General features: G+C 46.3%; 1 protein-coding gene across 1 annotated transcript; it reads right to left on the bottom strand.

Moving 5' to 3' along the window:
• Positions 1–12,479: 12,479 nt before the first annotated feature.
• LOC124250742 (cytochrome P450 2A13) lies at positions 12,480–19,745 on the bottom strand. Its single transcript, XM_046682904.1, has 9 exons — positions 19,140–19,745; positions 18,689–18,851; positions 17,682–17,831; positions 17,282–17,442; positions 15,901–16,077; positions 14,706–14,847; positions 14,069–14,256; positions 13,300–13,441; positions 12,480–12,747 (listed from the first exon to the last, which is right to left on the bottom strand). The coding sequence occupies exons 1-9, from the start codon at positions 19,317–19,319 to the stop codon at positions 12,566–12,568; spliced, it is 1,485 nt and encodes a 494-aa protein (XP_046538860.1). The 5' UTR covers positions 19,320–19,745; the 3' UTR covers positions 12,480–12,565.
• Positions 19,746–20,518: the final 773 nt, after the last annotated feature.

Below are 20,518 nucleotides of genomic sequence, written 5' to 3'. Positions count from 1 at the left end.
CAGGGCTAGTTGGGGTCAGGTCAATGTCTTCAGGCACCCCAGTGGCTGCAGTGAGAAGCTCTGCAGGGATGGTCGTGAGGTAGAGAAAGAGCACCATGCATGCTGGTGACTTGCCCAGGCATGTCTGACTAGCTGGAGTAGGGATAGAGGATGAGTTGACAGGGTAGATGGGATGAGAGGTTAAGTGACTTGCTCAAGGCCACACAGCTAGTAATGACAGAGCCAAGATGTAGATCCCAGAGATCTGGTTTCTGTGTCCATGTTATTAACCAATTCTGTAGTCTTTCTCATATGTGCTGGGTACACAAGGTTTGAAAATATCATAACTATTACCTCTTAAAATTATTCGATTTTCCTACTATGTAAACATCAATATTTTTTCCATCAAGATAGTAGACTAACGTAAGAAAAACTTGAACCACTTCCATTGTACCAAATGACAGCTTTGATATTGAAGTATCCACCTTAGAGGTTTTCATCACTCTCTGCCTCTAGCTACAGAATTGGACATAGTTGGGTGTGTCTCTGAGCACACAAAGCAGATACTGCATTGGGCTTTCTGTGTTTCCAAAGCTAGAATGAAGGCAGTGAGTGTAATCAGGGCTGGAGGATGTAGGTAGGAGAATAGGACTCTGGATATTCCCACCCTCACTCTACTCACCAGGAGAGAAGGGCATGAAGGCAGGGCTCCTTTTGAAGGACTGATTGGCATCCAGAAAGTGCTCAGTGTTGAACTCCTGGGGCATGATGAACTGACTTGGGTCCTGGTGGACCGTGCTGAGGAGAGTGATAACATTCACACCCTGTGGAGGAGGTGGAAATCGATGGTATGTGGGGCTGAGCATGGGTCCTGGAAGCAAAACTCACATTCTCCAGGGCTGGAGGCCTTGGGAACTTGAAATTTAGAGTGTTGGGGAAGTTAATGTGTGAAGCCCTGAGTGCTATCTATAGGTCTCAGGCTGAGATGTGTGGATAGGGGTCTGAGGTATGGGCCAGGGCTCCTTCTCCTGAGGAAGGGCATCTGGGACACCTGTCTTGGTGTTATGGGAAAGGGGAGTAGAATCTGAGAACACTGTGGGTAATCCCACGAGTCCCAGGTTTTGGATAGGGGTCCTGGGATGGGGAACCTAGACTTGTGAAGGGGTGGGATGTCCAGAATAGGTTCCATTGCTGGGAACAGGAGGAAATCCTGGGGAAGAGGTCTGGTTCTGGATACAAGGACCTTGGATGTCTGTTTCTGTGGCTCAGGGTGCCCATTGCCAAGGCCCCAACTGCCCCCAACAAGAGTACCAGGGCCTAAGTGTAGGTTGCCAGATTCCTAGGTGGAGACTGGTTGGTGACACACATTGGGCAGCAGGAAGCCACAGAATACCATAGTACTGGGGATGCAGCATGGAAAGTTCAAAGTAATGACGCCTGCAAAGCACTGCCCCTCAAAGATTATGGAGTCTGTATAAAGCATGGCCTTGTGGTCCTCCAGCACCAGCAGCAATATGTGCCCTGCCGTGTAGTTGATCTCCTCCTGCATGCGGGCCATAGGGAGGGAGTGTTGGAGATGCGAGGTGAGATTACTGAGGCTGGGCCTCTCTGTGGGGTGGCCAGGGGGAATCTACTCTCATTTTGCTAAGTAAGAAGTGGGCCCATAGGAACTTGTTGGAATTTGTGGAAGATTGGGAGGGAAGGGAGGATGCCAACTGGGTTGATGGGTTCACAGAGGGTGGTAGTGGAAAATTATTTGGTTGGCTCACGGCACTGAGTGATCAGGGTTGTTGTTAGGGAGTGTGGGTGTGCAGGTCAGAGAGACTGGGAGATATGGCTGAATTTTTGGAGACTAGAACTGAGTATATGGGTGAAGCTTCTGGGAAAGGAAGTTTGAGTCAGGTACCCATTGTGGGTGTGGGTAGAATTTACAGTTCAGGCAAGTCTGGAGAGTGGTGAGAGGGTGTGTGAGAGAGACTAGAAATGAAATTATGGCCCTTGAAGAATTGAGAGAATACAATTCTAGGAGATGTGTGTGTGTGTGTGTGTGTGTGTGTGTGCATGTAGAGTTGGGAAGGCTCTCTTGGTGGGAGGCTTGGAACTGGCTTTGTGTGCAGTGTGGGATTTGAGCACTGGGTTGCATTGGTAGGGCTCCTGGGCAGACTCAGGGGACACAACTTACATTTTCGGATATTTTAGCAGGGCAAGGAAGGAGTGAAGGTGCATGACGTCCAAGGGTTCTATGCTGGAAAAGGCAGATAGTGCATAGTGATCACCAAGATCTCCAAGTTGAAGTGGATCAGTGGTTCCTTATGTTCCTAGGGGTAGGGTGTATGTGGCAACAGTCTGGGGCTCAAGCATCCACAACATTACCCCACTAGATTCGCACACCTGTTCCTGGGTGCCAGTATCCGCCTGGTCTAAACTTTCCTTGGGAAAGTTTCCGCCCCTTGGGGGATTGGGGGATACGAAGTGGGAGGACCTGACACATCTTACCTCAAGGCGTGAAAGTAAAATCTTGGAGGGTTCATTAACCACTTCTTAATAAGTGTTAATTGATGAGCCAGGAGGAGGATGAGGTTGGCTAATTTTTCCAGACAAAACACCCTGGAAAAATTTGGTCTCCCCCTGAGGTGTGGTGGGGAGGAGCATCTCAGAACATCCCATCCTGTACACTAAGCTTGTCCAATCCATTGTTGGGTTTCCTGGTTTTCTCTTGGGGCTGCACCAGCAGACAGGCTCCATGTCAGAACAGACATGGGACTTCCAGGCAGTTTGTACTTGTGCCGTCTTGGCAAGGGAGCAGTCAAGGAAGTCCTGGGGAGAACTTGGGTTCAAGGAGGCCTGATGTTCACAAATGCCATGGGTGACAAGATCCTTCAGGCACTCCAACTTGTGGAAGGGACATTGGTGTGTCCCAGGCAGCCAGTCTAGGATCCTTGGGAAGAGGTTGTGTGTCTAGGGGTAGGGTAGGGTCAGGAGGGGCAGGTGGGAACATATGGAATCAAAATAGAAGGGTGAGGTCAGATAGAAACCAGTGGGGGAGGGGATAGTGGAGAAGTGAGACATGAAAGGTGTTGGAGTGTCAGGTGAGGAATGGATGGAATAGGTCAGGAGGTTAGAAGTGAAGTGCATGAAGTGGTCAGTGAGGTGTCTCCAATCACAGCCCTGTGGGATAATCTTTGCCACCGCATGCCAGAACTCTCCCTATAATAGTATCCTCTGATCCTTGCTGCCCTCGCCATCACCCCAAACTCTCTGTTCCCCAATCTTTATTGCCCTACCCTCTAACCCAATCATTTTATCCCCCCAGTTCTCAAAGCTGCCCAACTGATTCTGGACATTCAGCAGATGGCCAACTTTGCCCCAGTGGCTGTTAATGATCTGGAAGTTGTCTTGGAGGAGCTGAGTGATGATCACCAGATGCTCATCCTCATGGTCAAAGTGGCTGCCAAAGAGCACGGAGCAGAAGATGTTGCACAGAGAACGTCTCAGCACCAAAGTGGGGTGAAGACCTGGCCTATGAGTGAGAGATAAGGAGGGTGAGGACACTGTTCTGGTTGCCCCACCACCCAGAAACCCCAATATTCCTGAAGCTAACACAGAAACACAACAGAGTTTTTGAAGCTGAAAAACTAGTTCAAATGACAGACAACTAGTCTACAGAAATATAATTGGTGCACAGAACATGCACATAGCTACACAACATACAGCCCAACAAAAATTCAAAATATATAGTAACCTTGCAGTTCTCAGAAAACATCTAAAACACATGGCAAGCAAACACACAGCAAATACAACAACTGTGTATTATAACACACAGTAAAATTCAATAATAAAAGTAACCATAGGGAAGCCCAGAATACTCCATAAGACATGGCGGCACCATACAAAAAACATAGCTGCATAATAACAGCATGTGGTAGAATATTCTGGAACACAAGGCACAAAAAAGTGGCAAATTGCAGTGTAACATGCAGCACCAAAATTACACACAGCAAGAAAACAAACAGTACAAGACTCATTACCACTGGCATTATGACACAATGAATCAAGGCAATAGGACAGAACAGATGACACACAAATGGTATTCAGAAACAGAACACTTGGAAACTCTGTAAGCAACTCACAGGTACACAATGAATACAACTCAGTCCCCAGCTATAGGACTCTGTTTAACCATGCAGTACAATACCATAGGCCATGACTGATGACATTGTGAGCAGCTCTATGGAGAAGTCCTTGTGCTTTGGAACTGAAGGCTGCTGCTATCAACCAGATGATTGGGGTTGGAGCAGATCTTCAAATCCTGGTCAAACTTTCAGCTGACCTGAAGCACTGGCCAAGCCCTTGACTGTATCCTAATAGAAGGCTCTGATCCAGAACTATCCAGTGAATGCTCCCGCATTCCTGACTCTGAGGAACTGTGAGATAGTAGTTTTTTAAAATTTTAAGATGGTTAGTTTTGGTGTAATGTGCTACACAATGATAACTAATTCAGTCATATTTTCCTGTCTCCTTAAATGTTTGGTAATTTTTGATTCAATGCCAGACATTGTTGTGTATGGGATATGCTTTTATTTCTATACATAGTCTTGAGCCCTAAAATGGGATGGAGCTAAATTATGTGGAAATGATACTTTCTTTTTGAGGCTTACTTTAGGCTTTGTTAGAAGGAATTAGAGTATCTTGTAATCTAGGGATAATTTTGGACAACTACTGAAGCAATACCCTTCCGAGTGCTGTACTTAATGTTGCATAGTATAATATTTTCCACCTGGATGGAGGAAACAGGAACTCTCTCCAGTCTGAGTGAGCTATGAGGATTGCTCCTTCTGCTTCTTTTGGATGATTCTTTCCCTGACCTCAAGTAGTTCCTCATACACATGTGCTGAGCAGCTGGACATCAACAGAGCCTCTGCAGGTGTTTGGGGGTCTCAGTCTTCACAGCTCTCCCCTCACTAATTGGCTTCTCTGAAAAGTCTAGAGAGCTTGGCCTTCCTAAACCCCAAGCTCTGTTTCCTCAACTCAGACCACCTCTTTGGCTACCCTTGGGTTCCCAATATTTCATACATTTTGCTCGTTGTTTTAGTTATTTCAAATGGAGGTAAAACCTAGTCTCTGTTACTCCATCTTGACCAAAAGCAGAAATTCAGTAATGCTATTTGAATGATTTCATAACTCTTGTCTTCATATCAGCACAGACTAAGGTGTGGATGAACATCAATGTTGACTTGGCTTTGAATCCTAGCTCCAACACTTCCTGGCTGTGTGACCTTAGGACTCTGTGACTTAAGTTCCCCTGGACCTCAGTGTGCTTCTCTGTAATGGTTCCTGCCCAATGCAGTCATTGTGAGAATGAAATGATGCAATACCTGTCAATTGTTTAGCATGGTGTCTGATATGCAGTAATCACTCAAGTCTTAACAGGTGTTGTAGTGGAGATAATGTCCTAGATGTGTACTGCATTGGTTAAATGTAAACTCTAGTGCCAGGACAACTTAGGTTTGGATCCTGATTCCTACGACAAGTGGCATTATGACTTCAAGATGGTTATTTGGTCTCTTTGTGCTTCTGCTTCTTTATCTGCAAAACGGATAGTTGTGAGGCTTAAATGAACTGATGTGGTTAGCACAGGACACATGGTGAGTGTTCAAAAGTATCATCATCGTCTTACCATCATTCTCATAATCTCTCTTACAATTACATATGATAGACTCCAAATACCACATTGACACAGAGCAGGGCCAAATGACAGTTGCTATTGTATAAAATATATCTTGCCAGTGTACATGAAGAGCACACACCACCACAAACTGGGATACTTGCTTGCAACACTCCAGGGTAAGCTATGCACATTACAGTCTAAGTGAATGAAGCTTGTACGAGTAGTGCAGTGCACAACCAGCACTGCCATACAAAGTAACTCGGGCAGAAAAAAAAGTCAAACGTCAAAGAGACAGGACCAAAGCTGACCTTCAGTTTTCCTTAGATCCCAGATACTGGGGAAGCTGAGGAGAGGAAAAGAAGTAGAGCCAAATAGAGAGAGGGAATCAGACTTGAGAGAGAAAGGGAGGGAACATGGATGGGAAGAAGAGAGAAAGAGTGGCAGAGGAAGAAAGACATAGTGATAGAAAGAGACACATTAAGAAAGAGATAGGCAGAGACACAAAGATGGAGCCAGAGAGACATAAAGGAAGAGATAGAGAAGTTGAGACATAGAGGCAGAAAGAGGTAGACAGAGAGTGACTTACACAGAGATAGAGAGGCAGAGACAGGGAGAGAAAAAGAGACAGACACACCTTAAACTCAGAGAGACATTGAACAGAGCATATTAAGAAAGGCCTCTCTGCCCATCTGTCTTTCTCTCTATCCCTGTTGCTACCTCTCTCTCTGTCCTTCTCTCCCTCTGTATCCTTTTCCCTGTGTGTGTGTGTCTCTCTCCTACCTTTCCTCTGTCTCCATCTTTCCACGTTTCTACATCTTTATCACATCCCCACCTGACTGTGGTTGGTGCCTCTAAGCTGTTCAATAGGTGCTGGGAGATACAGGAACAGGAGATTCAAGGGGACAGCTCTCATTTAGATTGTCCTTCTCTTCCTCGTGGTCCCTGGGATACTTGAAGTAGACATCATGAGGGAGAGAGTTGGTGAATCACAGAATAGTAGACTCACGTCATCAGTATTTTTTTGGGTAACAGACAGAATCATGGAAACATTTACCCTTAGATCCAATAGATCTTAGAATCATGAAACTTTAGAATCATAGACTCCTCAATACACTAGAATGTAAGCTCCATAAGGTCAGAGATTTTGTCTATTTTTCGATCTGTGAGTTTCCACATAAAGCATCGGTGGTAGAGGTGGACTAAGATCAAAGTTTCCAAAACATACCCATTGCATCTTCTCTCCATCATCTTTCTATCTGAGACCAGAACCTCCACCCCTGAGTTCCTCACTTACTCTCACCTTGCTATCCTGACTGTCAGTTTGGAGAAAATTGAAGAAAAGCAGGTGCCCACATTTCTCCTCCCTCATACCTGGCTTCCCCCTCACCTCCTTAAGGGATTTGTACAGATTCTCCACATGCACACCCAGGATATTTCTTACAATGTGCTTGACTGCCGGGCCAACAAGCAATGGCCAGACCGGAAAGAGGAGCAAGCCTGAGAAAGTAAGTCATACAGCATTTGTTCATTGTGTATGACCCTTTTAATGTGCTGTTGAATTCAGTTGGCTAGTATTTGTTGAGGATTTTTGCATCTGTGTGCATCAGGGATATTGGCCTGTAGATTCCTTTTTTTGTGGTGTCCTTATCTGGCTTAGGCATGAGAGTAATTCTGGCCTTGTCAAGCGAGTTTGAAAGTGTTCCTTCCTTTTCAACTTTTTGGAAGCATTTCAGAAGGATTGGCACTAATTCTTTAAATATTTGGTAGAATTCACTGGAGAAGAAATTTGATCCTCAGCTTTTCTTTGTTGGCAGGTTTTTGATTACTAATTAAATCTCCTTACTAGATACAGGTCTGTTCATATTTTCTATTTCTTTGTGATTCATTCTTGGTTTTTTGTTTCAGGTAATTTACCCATTTCTTCTAGGTTATCCAGTTTGTTGGTGTATAGGTATTGTTATGTCAGAGTACTCAAGCCCACAATGGGATATTTTAGGGTAATGGGTGCTAGGGCCATGGGGAATTTAGGTAAGGCAATACTTCTAATGGCTAATACGGGCATACCTGTTTGCCTTCTACTTTATGTTCAGTAACTCCCTTAAGATTATGGCATGTACCTTATTTAAAAGTAGTAGGACCCCCAGGTATAACTGTAATTTGAGCTCTGTATTGATTAAGTTCATGAAAACTTGCCAATTGATACATTTCAGCACATTTAAGCTAATTCAGAACTTGTGTCATAGAGGCATAAAAGCTAACCGGTCCCTTTTATCTTTTGGCTATAAAAGTTCTTTCAGTAAATTTTGGATTTCTAATTGAGTCACACTGGGGAGTTTTTTGTTTTTTTTCATTTTTTTCCTTTTGTTTCCACCCTCTTTATTCGGGTCAGTCTCTGTTTCTCTGCTTCCCTCCTTCCCTCCCTTTACCCTTCTTTCTCTTCTTCTCCCTTTCTTTTTCGATCACTGAATACACTTCAGGGGAGAGGGTGATTGATCATCTCTATTCTGTTCATATATGTAAATTTGTTACTCCAGAGAGCCTCAAATCAATATTGCCAGGGTTAGGGGCATCCCCTAACTCTTTATAAGGCCTAAATCAAGTTTGAATGAACCCCTTCACTGTGCCATAGGGGTTCAATGGATGTTTTCCATTATAACCCCGGGGATCAAGAAATTTTGTTGCAACAGAGGCCTGGGCAGCAAGAGCAGAGGTGTTTAAGGGCCCTGGAGAACAGTCCACTTTTAGGACTGTGAACATTCTCAGGCCACCTAAAGGCTGCTTTTCCCCTTCTCTCCCTCTTTTTTTACTTCCTAAAGATTGCTCTTTTGTGGTTATAGCTTTTCCCCCGAGTGTGCATGCTTTCTCTCTCTCTCTATATATGTATATACATGAGATATTTTCTTACATAACCACAGAACAATTATCAAAATCAGAGATTTTAACATTGATACCATACTATTATCAAATCCACAGTCTATATTAAATGCTCATCAATTGTCCTGATAATGTCTTTTGTAGCAATTGTCCCTTTCCCCCAGTTCAGGATCCAATCTGTGATCATGCATTACATTTAGTTGTTGTGTCTTCGGTCTTTCTTAATCTGGAATAGAGTCTCAGCTTTTGTCTTTCTTGACCTTGACATTTTGAATAGCATAGAATAGTTATTTTTGAAATTTTCCAGACCTCAATTTGGATTTTGATGATATTTCCTTATGCATTTTGTCCAGCACAATTTTTAATCCTTTGGAAGGCAAAACCTTTTTCAACAGACACTTAACATGGCATTGTATCAAAGACTAGCCTTTGGTTTCCATAAGCTCTATAGAAGTGGGCTTTTTCTGTAAGGAGACGGAGAAAGCCCTTTCAATTTCCAGTGTCTGTTTTCTCAGAGTTTCATGAGGCTCCATGATTAAGGCTTTATGGATAGGATTACGAAATGCCACATGACTCTTGAAAGTAGCATGAAATTTTAAATCATCTAAAGCTAGAATTTTTTTTCATAAATCTGCCTATATATTTGGCTCATTCTTTTTAAAAAACATCCTAGTTACTCTTTTTGTATAAAACAACCCCTATTTTTAAACACAGTAAAATTCACTTTTTACAATGAGGTTTTACAAATGCATAGGTTCTTATAACCACCACCACAGACAGGATACTGAATAATTTCAACACCCCAAAGAGTTATCTTCTGCTGTCCTTTGTATTCAGATCCTTCCCTCTCCTCTAACTCCTGACAACCATGGATCTAGTCTCTGTATCAGTTGTCAACCTAAAAACCAAGTTTGCCTATTTTACCCTCAAGATGAGTTTATTCAGGAACAGCCCAAAGAAGTGCAATCCAGGATGTGCATGCTGTGGCAAACCATAGGCAAATCCAGCGGACAAAGGAGGGGAGCTGTCTTTATAGAGAAAAAGGGGAGTAGGAGGAATGGGCTGTTCTAGGAAAGTCCATGGGGGAAAGTAAGATTTCAGGGCAGCAAGAGCTTTTCACTGGCTGGGCTGCTGCAAGGTGGGTGAGAAATCTTCCGTCAGTAGGAAAGTAGTTTTTCTCCCAGTCCAAGGTGCAAGCTCGCCTCTTCCACTTTGGTGTAATTCACAATGTGTGATGTGGATGAGAACTCCCTCTACAGGTCTTCCTGACTCCAATTTAGTTAAGATTTCCTTTATTAATTTCCACACAATATTTTGGCCTTTTCCAGAATTTCATATAAACAAAGTATGACTTGTGTTCTTCTAAGAAGACAGCCATGAGAAGACAGAAACACACAGGGGGAGCGCCATGTGGTGACAAAGGCAGAGTTTGGAGTTATGCAGCTGCAAGCCAAGGAGCTCCAAAGATTGCCAGCGAACCACCAGAAGCTAAGAAGAGGCAAGGAAGGATCACCCTACAGGTTTCAGAGGGAGCTGCTGACACCTTGATTTTTGGACTTTTAGCTTCCAGAACAGCAAGGTGATCCATTTCTGTTGTTTTAAGCATCCCAGTTGTGGTACTTTGATACAGTCATGCTGGGAAACTAGAACAAGGGGCTCAGTACAAGAGCCTGGCACATAGCAGGCACTCAGCCCATTCTACTTGCTGTTGTACGGCAAGAACAGGTGTGTGTGTCTGTGTGTGTGTGTGTGTGTGTGTGAATGTGTGTGTGTGAGAGAGTGTGTGTTTTAACTCTAGGGATTCTTGGTTTCACCGAAGAGGGAGTGAAGAACGAGCTACCCAGCAACATCACTCTCCCATCCTCCCAGTCCTGCAGCCACTGAGTTTTTAAAGCTCTTCAGCACTGAGCTATGTTTTGACCTACACATAATCCTGTGAGGAAGGAGGCAGATGAGAATGTGAGGCCAGAGAGAAGCCCAAGAAGGCCCAAGGAATTAATAGCAGAGCCTGGACCAGAATCTAGGGCTCCTGTACCTACCTCCACCCCAGAACTATCTCTGCTGGTTAGGCCGTTGACCCTTCCAGAGCACCAAAGCTGAGAGTGTCCTCTCTGGACAAGTGTGACCCAGGCATTGGTGGCTAGAATGTGACTTCTCTCAGCACCTTTGGTAATGCCTTGATGGACTCCTGCTTTCTCCTTTCCAGGTGTAAGTTTCAGGATTTGGGGGATTAATACTTGTTCTCCTTTTCCCCTCCCCTCTCCTTTGCAAGGCAAAGACCTGCTAGCCATTCTATCTTCTCATGGAAATGGACCTCATTGGCAGAGCACAGCTAGCTCCAATTGCTCTCCTCTCTTGACTTTTCTCAGAAGGATCATCCAGCTTGGAGAATGGACATTTGCTGCCAGAGGGGCTCGGAATGCAGTTTCCAAAGATGTGTGCAGGGGAAACTCTGATGCTAAAATTCTGAGCATCAAGAGTTCCGAGCATCAGTGGTTCAAATACTCTGAATCTCAAGTTTTGGGAGTCTGAGATTCCAAGATTATTAATTGTGGACTTGCAGTTCCAAGATTTGACAGTTTTGTTATATCACAATTCTAAAATTCCCCCGGTTGAGATTTCTAGAAGCCTTTTAAGGTGACATGCATATAGATGGATGAGGTTTGATTTTGACACTTGATTGTTAACGTGTTTATAATAATGAAAATGACTCTAAGAATCCATACTTATCCTCCTTCAATGAGCAGAAAGCAGCCAATTCATGGAACTCAAGTTGCAAAACATAGATAATGGAAATTGAGAAACTTGAGAATCATAGTCAGTTGTGAAATGTACAGAATTCAGAAGATCAGTTTTCTCTTCACTTGATCACAGTCTGTCGTCCTTCAAGTGTGGCCAGTTTTGTGGGGCAGGGTCTATGTAGCATTTAGATCTATGGCTACATCTAAAGCTGGATCTAACTGATGTACATGAATGTTCAGATTATGAGCTGTTGAAGGATGCCGCTTCTAAGGGAAATTATGCTAACTTATTTAAGAGTAGGCAGGTGATTCTGAGACTCTTAACTCAGTTTTACTGCAGACCTCAGATCCATTTGAGAGAATCCTGTCTTCAGAAACTCATAGGAAATACGAGTTCATGCATACCCTCAGGAGAACATATAATCATATTTGCATACACACATGCATGCACACAAACACATGTACATGGCTGTGCTATGACCAAAATTCTGTCATTCTCTGAAAGTGTTTCTCTCCCCCACCCATTTCATTAAAAGGTCTGACTCCTGTCCCTAGGTCTGACACTAATTGGACACAATGGCCTTCTCTGGTGGGTGGCACGAAGTATGTCCTGGCATCCAAAGTGTGCACAAATAGGCAAGAGTATGGGCAAGTGTGTAGTGAAGGAAGGTCAGCTGTCTGTCAGGGCTCTGGAAAAATCCCCTGGGAAGAGCTGTTCAGGTTGTGTAGTAATATGCTAAGTTGTTTTTCACTTGAGGAGGAGGTGCCTTTTGAGAATCTAGCCAATGGACTGTGGGACAAGTAGAGCCATCTATGCACAGATATGTCAAGTACTAGCTGAACACTTACTGTGTTCTGTAGGACCCAGGACAGAGACTTAATCTCCCTGAGCCTCAGCTGTGTCACCTGTAAAATGGGCATGAACACTGTTCCCTGTCTCATAGGTTGTGAGCATCAAGTGAGGTGAGTGTGTAACGCTTTTAGCATAGAGCTGATGCAGAGCACTTTCTCAATAAATAATAGCTGTTCTTCTTCACAGTTTAGTGTAAGGTGTCCCTTCCTCTCATCCCAGCTCTGAAGGAGCTATCTGTATCAAGGAGAACAGACAGAGCCCGTTCTGTTTATTCGTCCTCTCCATTCCACCTTGCTGCCCTAAATTCCCCTCAGCCCACCCCCTATCCTCAGCCCCGCCACTCCTGCTAGCCCCGTCCCTCCCACTGGCCCCACTCTCCAGCTAGCCCCACCCAGGCTCTCTCTCCCCCATTTGCTCCTCCCTCTAGCCCTGCCCTGGCACAGTGCCTGTCTAGTGGGGCTGGAAGCTCATGGTGTAGTTTCGTGGGATAGTGGCAAAGCCCACATGTTTGGGGGACACGTCGATGTCTTGAGGTGATTGCGGGGATTTGAAGTGGAAGTTCTGCATGATGGTAGTGAGGAATAGAAAGAGCTCCATCCTAGCCAGGCCTTCTCCAAAACAGTACCGCTTTCCTGAAGAGACAAGATAGGAGGGGCAGAGATGAGGCCAACTCTCACCACTGCCTTGCCCAACTACCAACCCCCAGCTGCATTCTCCCAGGGAGGAGGGGTTGGAATATCGTGGCCTGAGAAATTTTCCAAGAAGGCTCTAATCCTCTCTGAGCATCCATTTCCACAGTACATGAGATGAGGGTGAGCCATACTAGACTGTAGCAATGGGAAATTTAGATGCCCCTTTCCTGCAAATACAAACTCAAATATGGCTGCTGTGTTGTCATCTCCCTCCTACCAATCCGAAGAATTTAAGTGACCTTGGACAAATCTCTGACTCACTCTGGGCCTTGATTTTTCCATCTCTGAAAGTAATATGATCACCCAATTCTTTTTGTGTGGGCCCAGGTCCTTGGTTGCTTGGGGGTTGCAGCTTTTTGGATCCAGGGTAGATTCTAAGAGAGAATTCCAAGCTGGGAAAGATACCAAGCTACACCTCAGAGAGAGGAGCTGGGATGAAGGAGGACCCTGTGGGTGTGAGTGGTGGCTTGGCAGCAGATAGTGGTCTCTTACCAATGGAGAAGGGCACGAACCCATCACTCGTCTTAAACTGCCCCTTCTCATCCAGGAAGTGCTGGGGGTTGAAATCGTGGGGATTGGAGAAGAACCTGGGGTCTCTCAGGACAGAGCCCAGCATAGGGAACACTTCAGTGCCCTGTTAGGGAGGAAGGAAGAGGATTTGATGAGGTGTAATTGGGGATGGATGTGCTGAAAGTGCATGTGGGTTGGATGGAGAATTTGGGTGCCCTAGGTAAAGAGGAATGGGATGCATGGGAGTGGGGTTCCTCTGGGGGATGAACTTTGAGAGACTTGAGATTCATGTCTCTGAGATAAGAAGTTTATGTGACATGGGGTCTGTGTTTCCCTAGGTAGAAGGTTTGGGGGACATGGGGGTTCATGTTCTCTGAGACAGGAAGTTTGGAGGACAGGAAGTTTCTTCCCTGAGAGGGGAAGTTTGAGGAATATGAATTCTGTGTCTCTTGGGGCAGAAGATTTGGAGGACAAACAGTTCATGTCTCTCAAAGCAGGAGTCTGGGGGACATGGTGTTCATGTTTCCTGAGAAAGGAAGTTTGGGGGACATGGGGTTCATATTCCTGGAGGCAAGAGATTTAGGAGAGATATGGGATTTAGGAGTCTCTGAGTGGGAAGGTTGAAGGGACATGGTAGTTGGGAGTCTTTGATTGAGGGAGTGGGACAGGGGCTAAGAAGCTTCTAAGAGCAATGGGGTGCTGAGTCAGAGGGGTCAGGTTGGAGGTCCCCCTACGGGGGGCAGGGCTGCACCTTTGGGAGGAGAAAGTCTCGAAATTTGGTGTCCTTGGTGACTCTGCGGGCCACGCCCATTGGGATCATGTCTCCAAATCTTTGGATCTCGTGAATCACCGCCTCTGTGTAGGGCATTTTGGCCCGGTCCTCAAACTTGGGCTGACGGTTCTTGCCAATCACCCGGTCAACCTCCTCATGGACCTTGGCTTGGGGGAGGAGGAGAATGTGTTTAGTTATCTAGAGGTCTCAGGGAAGGGATGATAGTCGAAATGTGAACAACAGTATGTCCATGTGAGACATGGATGTAGACCTTTCGAAACATGTCTGCCAAATGCATTGTTGGCTTAGTGTCCTGTTCAACTGGTCATGCCAGAATCATAGAGGAAACCCAAGGGAGGGGTATTGGAGGCTGTTCTGGAAAGGCAGTGGCACTTGGTGGGATTAGCATAGGAGGTATTTTACCAATTCAGATATTTTTAATATTTTAACAGCTGGTGAAACTTGGCAGCTGCTTATCAGCTGAATATCACCCAGTCTCTGGATAGTAGGGTATGTCTGAGAGTCCAGGGATCTGAGAGAGTTGGGGACATTGCAGTGGGCCTACAGGATTTTTGAGGATCTGTGAACCCCACTTCCCTGCCCCTTCTAGTCTTACCCTCCACATCTGGGTGCTTCATGAGCAGCAGGAAGCCATAGCGTAGTGTTGTGCTGACTGTCTCTGTGCCAGCAAAGAAGACATTCAACGTGGTCAGCACCAGGTTCTTCAAGTAGAACTCTGTGTTGGGGTTCTTCTGCTCCTGCAGTGAGAGAGGGCTTCAGGATGAGCTCACTCCTCCATGGTCTCAGGGCCCTTCTGGGGTTTTTCTTTTGAACCCACTTCTCTTAAATCCAGACCAAAGGTGGGAAGAGGGACCCTAGTTCTCAGGCTCTCTCCAGTCCTCAAGGCTTTGCCACAGCTGCTGGCTCCGCCTCGAATGCTCTTCTCACATTCTTTGCCAGCTGACTATCTGCCATTTGATTATCAGTTTAGTGATCACTCCTTTATGGCAGAAAATATTTGGAAAGAGAGGCATAGGGAGAGACACTGAGTGAGAAAGAGGGATGGAGATGGAGTGATAGAATGAGTCAGAGAGGGTTAAAGAGAGACTAATTTTCTGAGACACAGACACAGAATTTTAGGCACCAGCATCCTATTTCCTTCACTAAAAATCTTGAAGCTTACTATAGAGGAATTTCTCCCTTGCTCCTTTCACCTTGGCCTTCAGACTCCATAAAGCCTCCTCTACTTTCTTCACAGAAGGGAGATTGACCTCCAGATGGGGGAGGGGACCCCCTTCCCCCCACTGTCTCATGGTAAAGCCAGGTTTCCTGTCCACACAGGTACATCTGACAACCAGGGAACAAAAGGTAAGAGCATGGTGGCTAAAAGCACCAGCCTTGGAGTCAGAGAGACCGGGGTTGACCTAGGGTCTACTGCTTCCTTGCTATGTGACATCAAGCAGGCCACTTATATTTCCTGGGCCTCAGTTTTCTCGGTTGTAAAACTGAGGTCATAATAGAATCCCTTTCAAGAGCTTTTCTGAGTGCTAAATAGGCAAATACCATAAAGCATTTAACATAGTGCCTGGAACACTGTAGTGTTATGAAAGTGCTTGTTGTTATGATTTGCATGCACAATACCTGCCCTGGGCAAGGACTCAGTAGATGGAAGAGTGGTGGCTAATTATAACTGGGATTGTGAGGATTATTTTGATAGGGGACTCATTTGAATGGGCCTCAATTCTCCTCCACCCTCAGCCTGATTTCCCTCTCTCTGGCTTTGGACCTGCCCGCCTGGCTGCTGGGTGTACCTGCTGCATGCGGATGAGGAAGGAGTCGATGAAGTTGCGCGGGGAGTTGGGATCCAGGGTGCGTTGGTTCTGCTCCACCTTCTTGGCTATGAAGTCCTCCAGGCCCTGCAGCTCCTTAAAGGCCTGTTGCTGTGGCCCTGGCAGGTGTTTCATCACTGAGTAGAACATCTCATAGAGCTAAGAGTGGGGGACAGAGGAAGGAAAGGGAAGGACTGCTGTCAGTGGGCAGGACTCGATGGCAGTGGGACCTGTCTCAGGGCCAGGAAGGCACTGAGTTAATCGCACCTGCCCAGGTGTTGAGGTATTTAGATGGGGCTGGATGGGAATAGATATCTAAGTTTTCACATGAGGTAAGTGTGAGCATTCCTGTCTAAGAATTTAGGTGAGATGGATTGAGACACATATCCAGGGTTCAGATATTCAGATGGGTCTGGATGGGAGCACAGATCTAGATTTTCAAATATTCAGGTTAGGTTGGGTTGGGAGACACCTGTCCAAGTGTTTACCTATTCAGGTGGCACTGGTGTGGGCGGTCAGTTGTCTAGGTGTTTAGACATTCAGGTGGGCTCGGTAGGAGACAACAGTGCAGATATTTTGGAGACCTGGATTGGAGGCTTCTGTACAGGTGTTCAGGTAGTAAAGTTGTGCTGAAGTGCAGGTGTTAAAGTGGGGGAGATATCTGTTCAGGTTTTCAGATATTCAAATTGCCCAATAAGGGGCGCTTCTGTAGATGTTTGAGTGGACTGGGTTGAGGGACATTTATTTGGGTGTTTGTGGAACAATCTATCCACACGTTTAAGTGTTTAGGGGTCTTGGTTGGGGTACCTGTCTAGATGTTCAGATATTTTAGTGAGCTGGGTAGGGGACATTTGTCTAGATATTCCAGTGGACTAGTTTGGACATGTGTAGATATCAAATGATTTTGGTGGGCTTCATTTTGCAGCACCAGGTGTTCAGGTAGTTAGAGGGTGGGCTGAAATGGTCACTACTCCAGATGTTGAGAAAATCAGATGGAAAGATAGAATATATTAACAGGGAGCACCTGTGAGATAGCAAGGTAAATTTGGATGGAAACACCTGCCCAGGTGAGAGAACTGGGTTGAGAGCAGGAATCTTGCCTGCAGGCTCTCGTTCTGCTTTTGGGTGGTGGGGAGGGGGACAGAATCAGGGCACCTGTTGAGACATCCAGGTGTCAGTGGAGATTGGGTATTGGGTGCCTATCCCCAATCTGATGCAACTGTCCAGTTGCCCCAAGAGTGGCAGCTGGATTTAAGGGACCTTGTCTGGAGGAGATTGGGAGTTTGGGACACCTGTCTCCATGTGGAGGAGCACTTGGCATGTTGTGGTAGGGATCTGGTAGAGCCGAGCTGGCACAGGTTACCTGCCCCGTAGACGTAGCTGTAAATTGGAAGCTTCCCAGCATCATACGCAGCAGTGACAGGAACTCTTTGTCTTCATAGTCAAAGCGATCCCCAAAGACAATGGAGCTGATGACATTGGAGACAGCTCGGCTCAGGAAGAAGGTGGGATCAATGAAGGTACCTGGGAGTGAGGTGGGATCGGAGAGAGACAGGGATTTTAGGGAGAGTCACCTCGGTGGTCTGATGCCAGTCTGAGAATTCCAGGGGGACTGAAGTGATGAGCCAAACTTCTGGCTTCAGACTTCAGAGCTGGGAGCCCTGAAGCTTTCCTCCAACCTTGTCCCCTTCCAGGGGCCAGAATGCACATCCCTATTGGGAGTTTTCTCCTGCTTCCCACAGACTCCAGTGTTCTCTGCTCACCACGTGTGCTCCGGAAGGCCTCGATGAGGAAGCCTGCCTCCTCCTGAATGCGTTCCTCAATGCCACGCTTGCCCACTCCGAAGTCCCGCAGTGTAGTGATGGAGAAGCGTCTGAGCTGTTTGGCACGCTCGCCATTGCTGAATGCCACACCTAGGGAGGGAATGTAGGAGTGGTGAGAGTGCTGAGATGGGTGGGGGCAGTCCACAGACCAGCCCCAGGGGCCCCGGAGAAGTTGAGGGAGCTGAGCAGAGAATGAGGGAGTGGGAGAAAGCTGGAGAGACTCTGAGAGAGAGAGACAGAGCAGAAAAAGAGAGAGAGAAAATTTCAGTCAGAGAAATAGAGAAAGAGAGACTGAGTTGAAATAAAAGAGTCAGAAGGAGAGAGGCAAGACAGATGCACAGAGAAACAGATACAGAGACACATAAAGAGCGAGAGGAGGAAAGGACAGGAAGTGAGATATGTAGAGATCTGAGAGGTGGATATAAAATGTGAAAGATTCTAAAACTGAGACAGAGAAGAGAGAAAAATTTGGAGAGAGAAACAGACAGTCTGGAGAGATGAAAGACTCTCACTGGAGACAGAAGCATGGCGATTTTGAAGCAGAAATAATGTGAGATTCTAAGATTGAGGAAGAGAGAGAGAGAAACATAGGGAAGCACAGAAGCCAAGAAGGATAAAGAGATAAAAGACACATGGAGACAGAGGACCAGGGTTCCAAAGCAGAAATCCCAAGAGCTTCTAAGAGATACAGAGAAAGAAGAGTCATCTAGTGACAGAGAACAGGGAGATGGGGCAGAGAGAGGTAGGAAGAAGTAGAGACACAGAAACTGTAAGATGATTTAGAGACAAAGGGAGAGGCATCAATGGGAGGGGATGGGGCAGAGAAGACAAAAGAAGGCTCTGCCCCAGCCTGAGTGGGTGGGAGAGCCAAGAGAAGAAGGCTAGGGACCCCACTGAGGCCACCAAGTCAGCCTGCCCATATTCCTCTACCAGGGGTCACCCCTCACCATAGCCTTTGAAGAGCCAGTCGAAGGTGGCCTGCTCTCCTCGTCCACTGAATTCCTCAGCCTGGTCCAACAGAGCCTCCTTCACAGCTTCGTATCCACATAGCACCACGATTCGCCGGGGCCCCAGGTGAACCGTGAACACTGGCCCATAGCGCTTGCTGATCTGATGGCGGTGGGTGGGAGTTGTTAGAGGGAACAGCTCCTACTCTGAACTGGCCCTGTACCCAGACCTCAGCTAACAGGATGAATTTCCCCACAGGTTCTGACAGTCGAGGAGCTGGACATCCCATGATCTGGTGTTTCCTAGATAGGACCCTGATGCTGAACCTTCAAAACTCCCATTTTCTAAGACTCTAGTCCAACCTTGTCAATCCCCTGCCACAAGGCCCCAGCCAAACTAAGCAGGTTGCTACATACTCCTCATTCTGCCCATCTCCCTTCCTGGTGGCACCTTCATGAGGGAGTTGTACATCTGCTCTGTGTTCAGCTGCAGGTAGTTCCCAATGAAAGGCAATGGGGTGGGTCCAGGAGGCAGCTTCGCCAAGAACTTCCCCTGCCGCCAGACAGACATCAAGACCATTAAGGTCAGGCAGGCCAGAAAAGCCACCAGAAGCAGCCCTGAGGCCAGCATGGTGGCACTGAAAGTGATGGTCAGATGATGATGGCTGGGATGTTTTGCCTTTATACTACCCGGGGTAGAAGGGTGGATTTTGATCTTGGTTATGTAATTGTCTTGTTTCACCTCCTAGCTACATCCCACACCATGCTCCCTGCCTAACTTGGGACACAGCCAGCAAGGAAAGAGGAGGGAGTCTCCTGGGCAGATTAACAGAGATTGGGCTGCAAGATTGAATTTGTGGCCCCTCAAGAGGGACCACCCCAGGGCTGTGGATTTCAGGGGTGGGGAGCTGTAGATAAATGCCAGAACTGAAGGTTTCGGAATATTTGCATGGGGCAGCCCTGAGCTTTGATTTGGGGATTCAGAGTGAGAAGGGACCCAAAGGTGTGAGTTTTGGGGTCTCAGGAAAGAAGAATCCAAAGATCTGGATTTAAGGGTATTGGAATGAGACAGCATCTGTAGCTGTTGATTTGGGGGCCTTTTGCTGAGGAAGGATGTATGTTTAAAGGTCTCAGGAGCAGTGATTCCAGTGGATGGAATTGAGGATCTTGAAGTATGGAAGGACCCCGAGCTGTGGCTGTGGGGTTCCTGGGTGGGAAAGTATACAGAGAGTGCAGCTGGACCAGTGAGTCAGCACCTGACCCCAGGCATTCACCCTTGGTTGTTTTGGACACATTGCCACCTCCTACTGCCCAGAATCCTCCTTCAGACTTCAAAGCACAGTTGGGATCGGTATCAAAGAACTGCCCATCTCTAGTTAGGTAAGAGGTAGAAGTTCAGAGCCACATTTGAGTGGAATGTTCCACAGAATAGGAGAGGAGTATGATCTCAGAAGCAGAGGCACTGGGCAGGACTTATGAAATAGTGAAATAGTGATGACAACCACCAGTATGGTATTGAGGAGTCCTGACTGTCTCAAGGGTTACAATTTACAGAGAGCTCCACTGGCTCCCTTCCCAGATCCTTAGAGAAGCTCACTAGGTTGATTGTATCATTTCTGTTATTATTGTTATTATTAATGTTTCCCATTTTATATATAGGCATATTGAGGACATAAAACAGAGACTGGGCAGGGGGCCCCTGCGTGACTCCTGTCTCTCCTGCTCTGCACTCTTATTCCTCCTGGAGTATTTGGGAAGAGAAGTTCGTATTTGAGGGCATGTGAGGTTCCCTTTAGGGGTGATTCCTGATTTGCCAGGGGTGCTATTAGA

Source organism: Equus quagga, chromosome 13 (assembly GCF_021613505.1).
Source record: "Equus quagga isolate Etosha38 chromosome 13, UCLA_HA_Equagga_1.0, whole genome shotgun sequence".
Lineage (NCBI taxonomy): Eukaryota > Metazoa > Chordata > Mammalia > Perissodactyla > Equidae > Equus > Equus quagga.
Note: the sequence above shows the minus strand (reverse complement) of the source record. Positions and strands in the feature narration are given on the sequence as shown.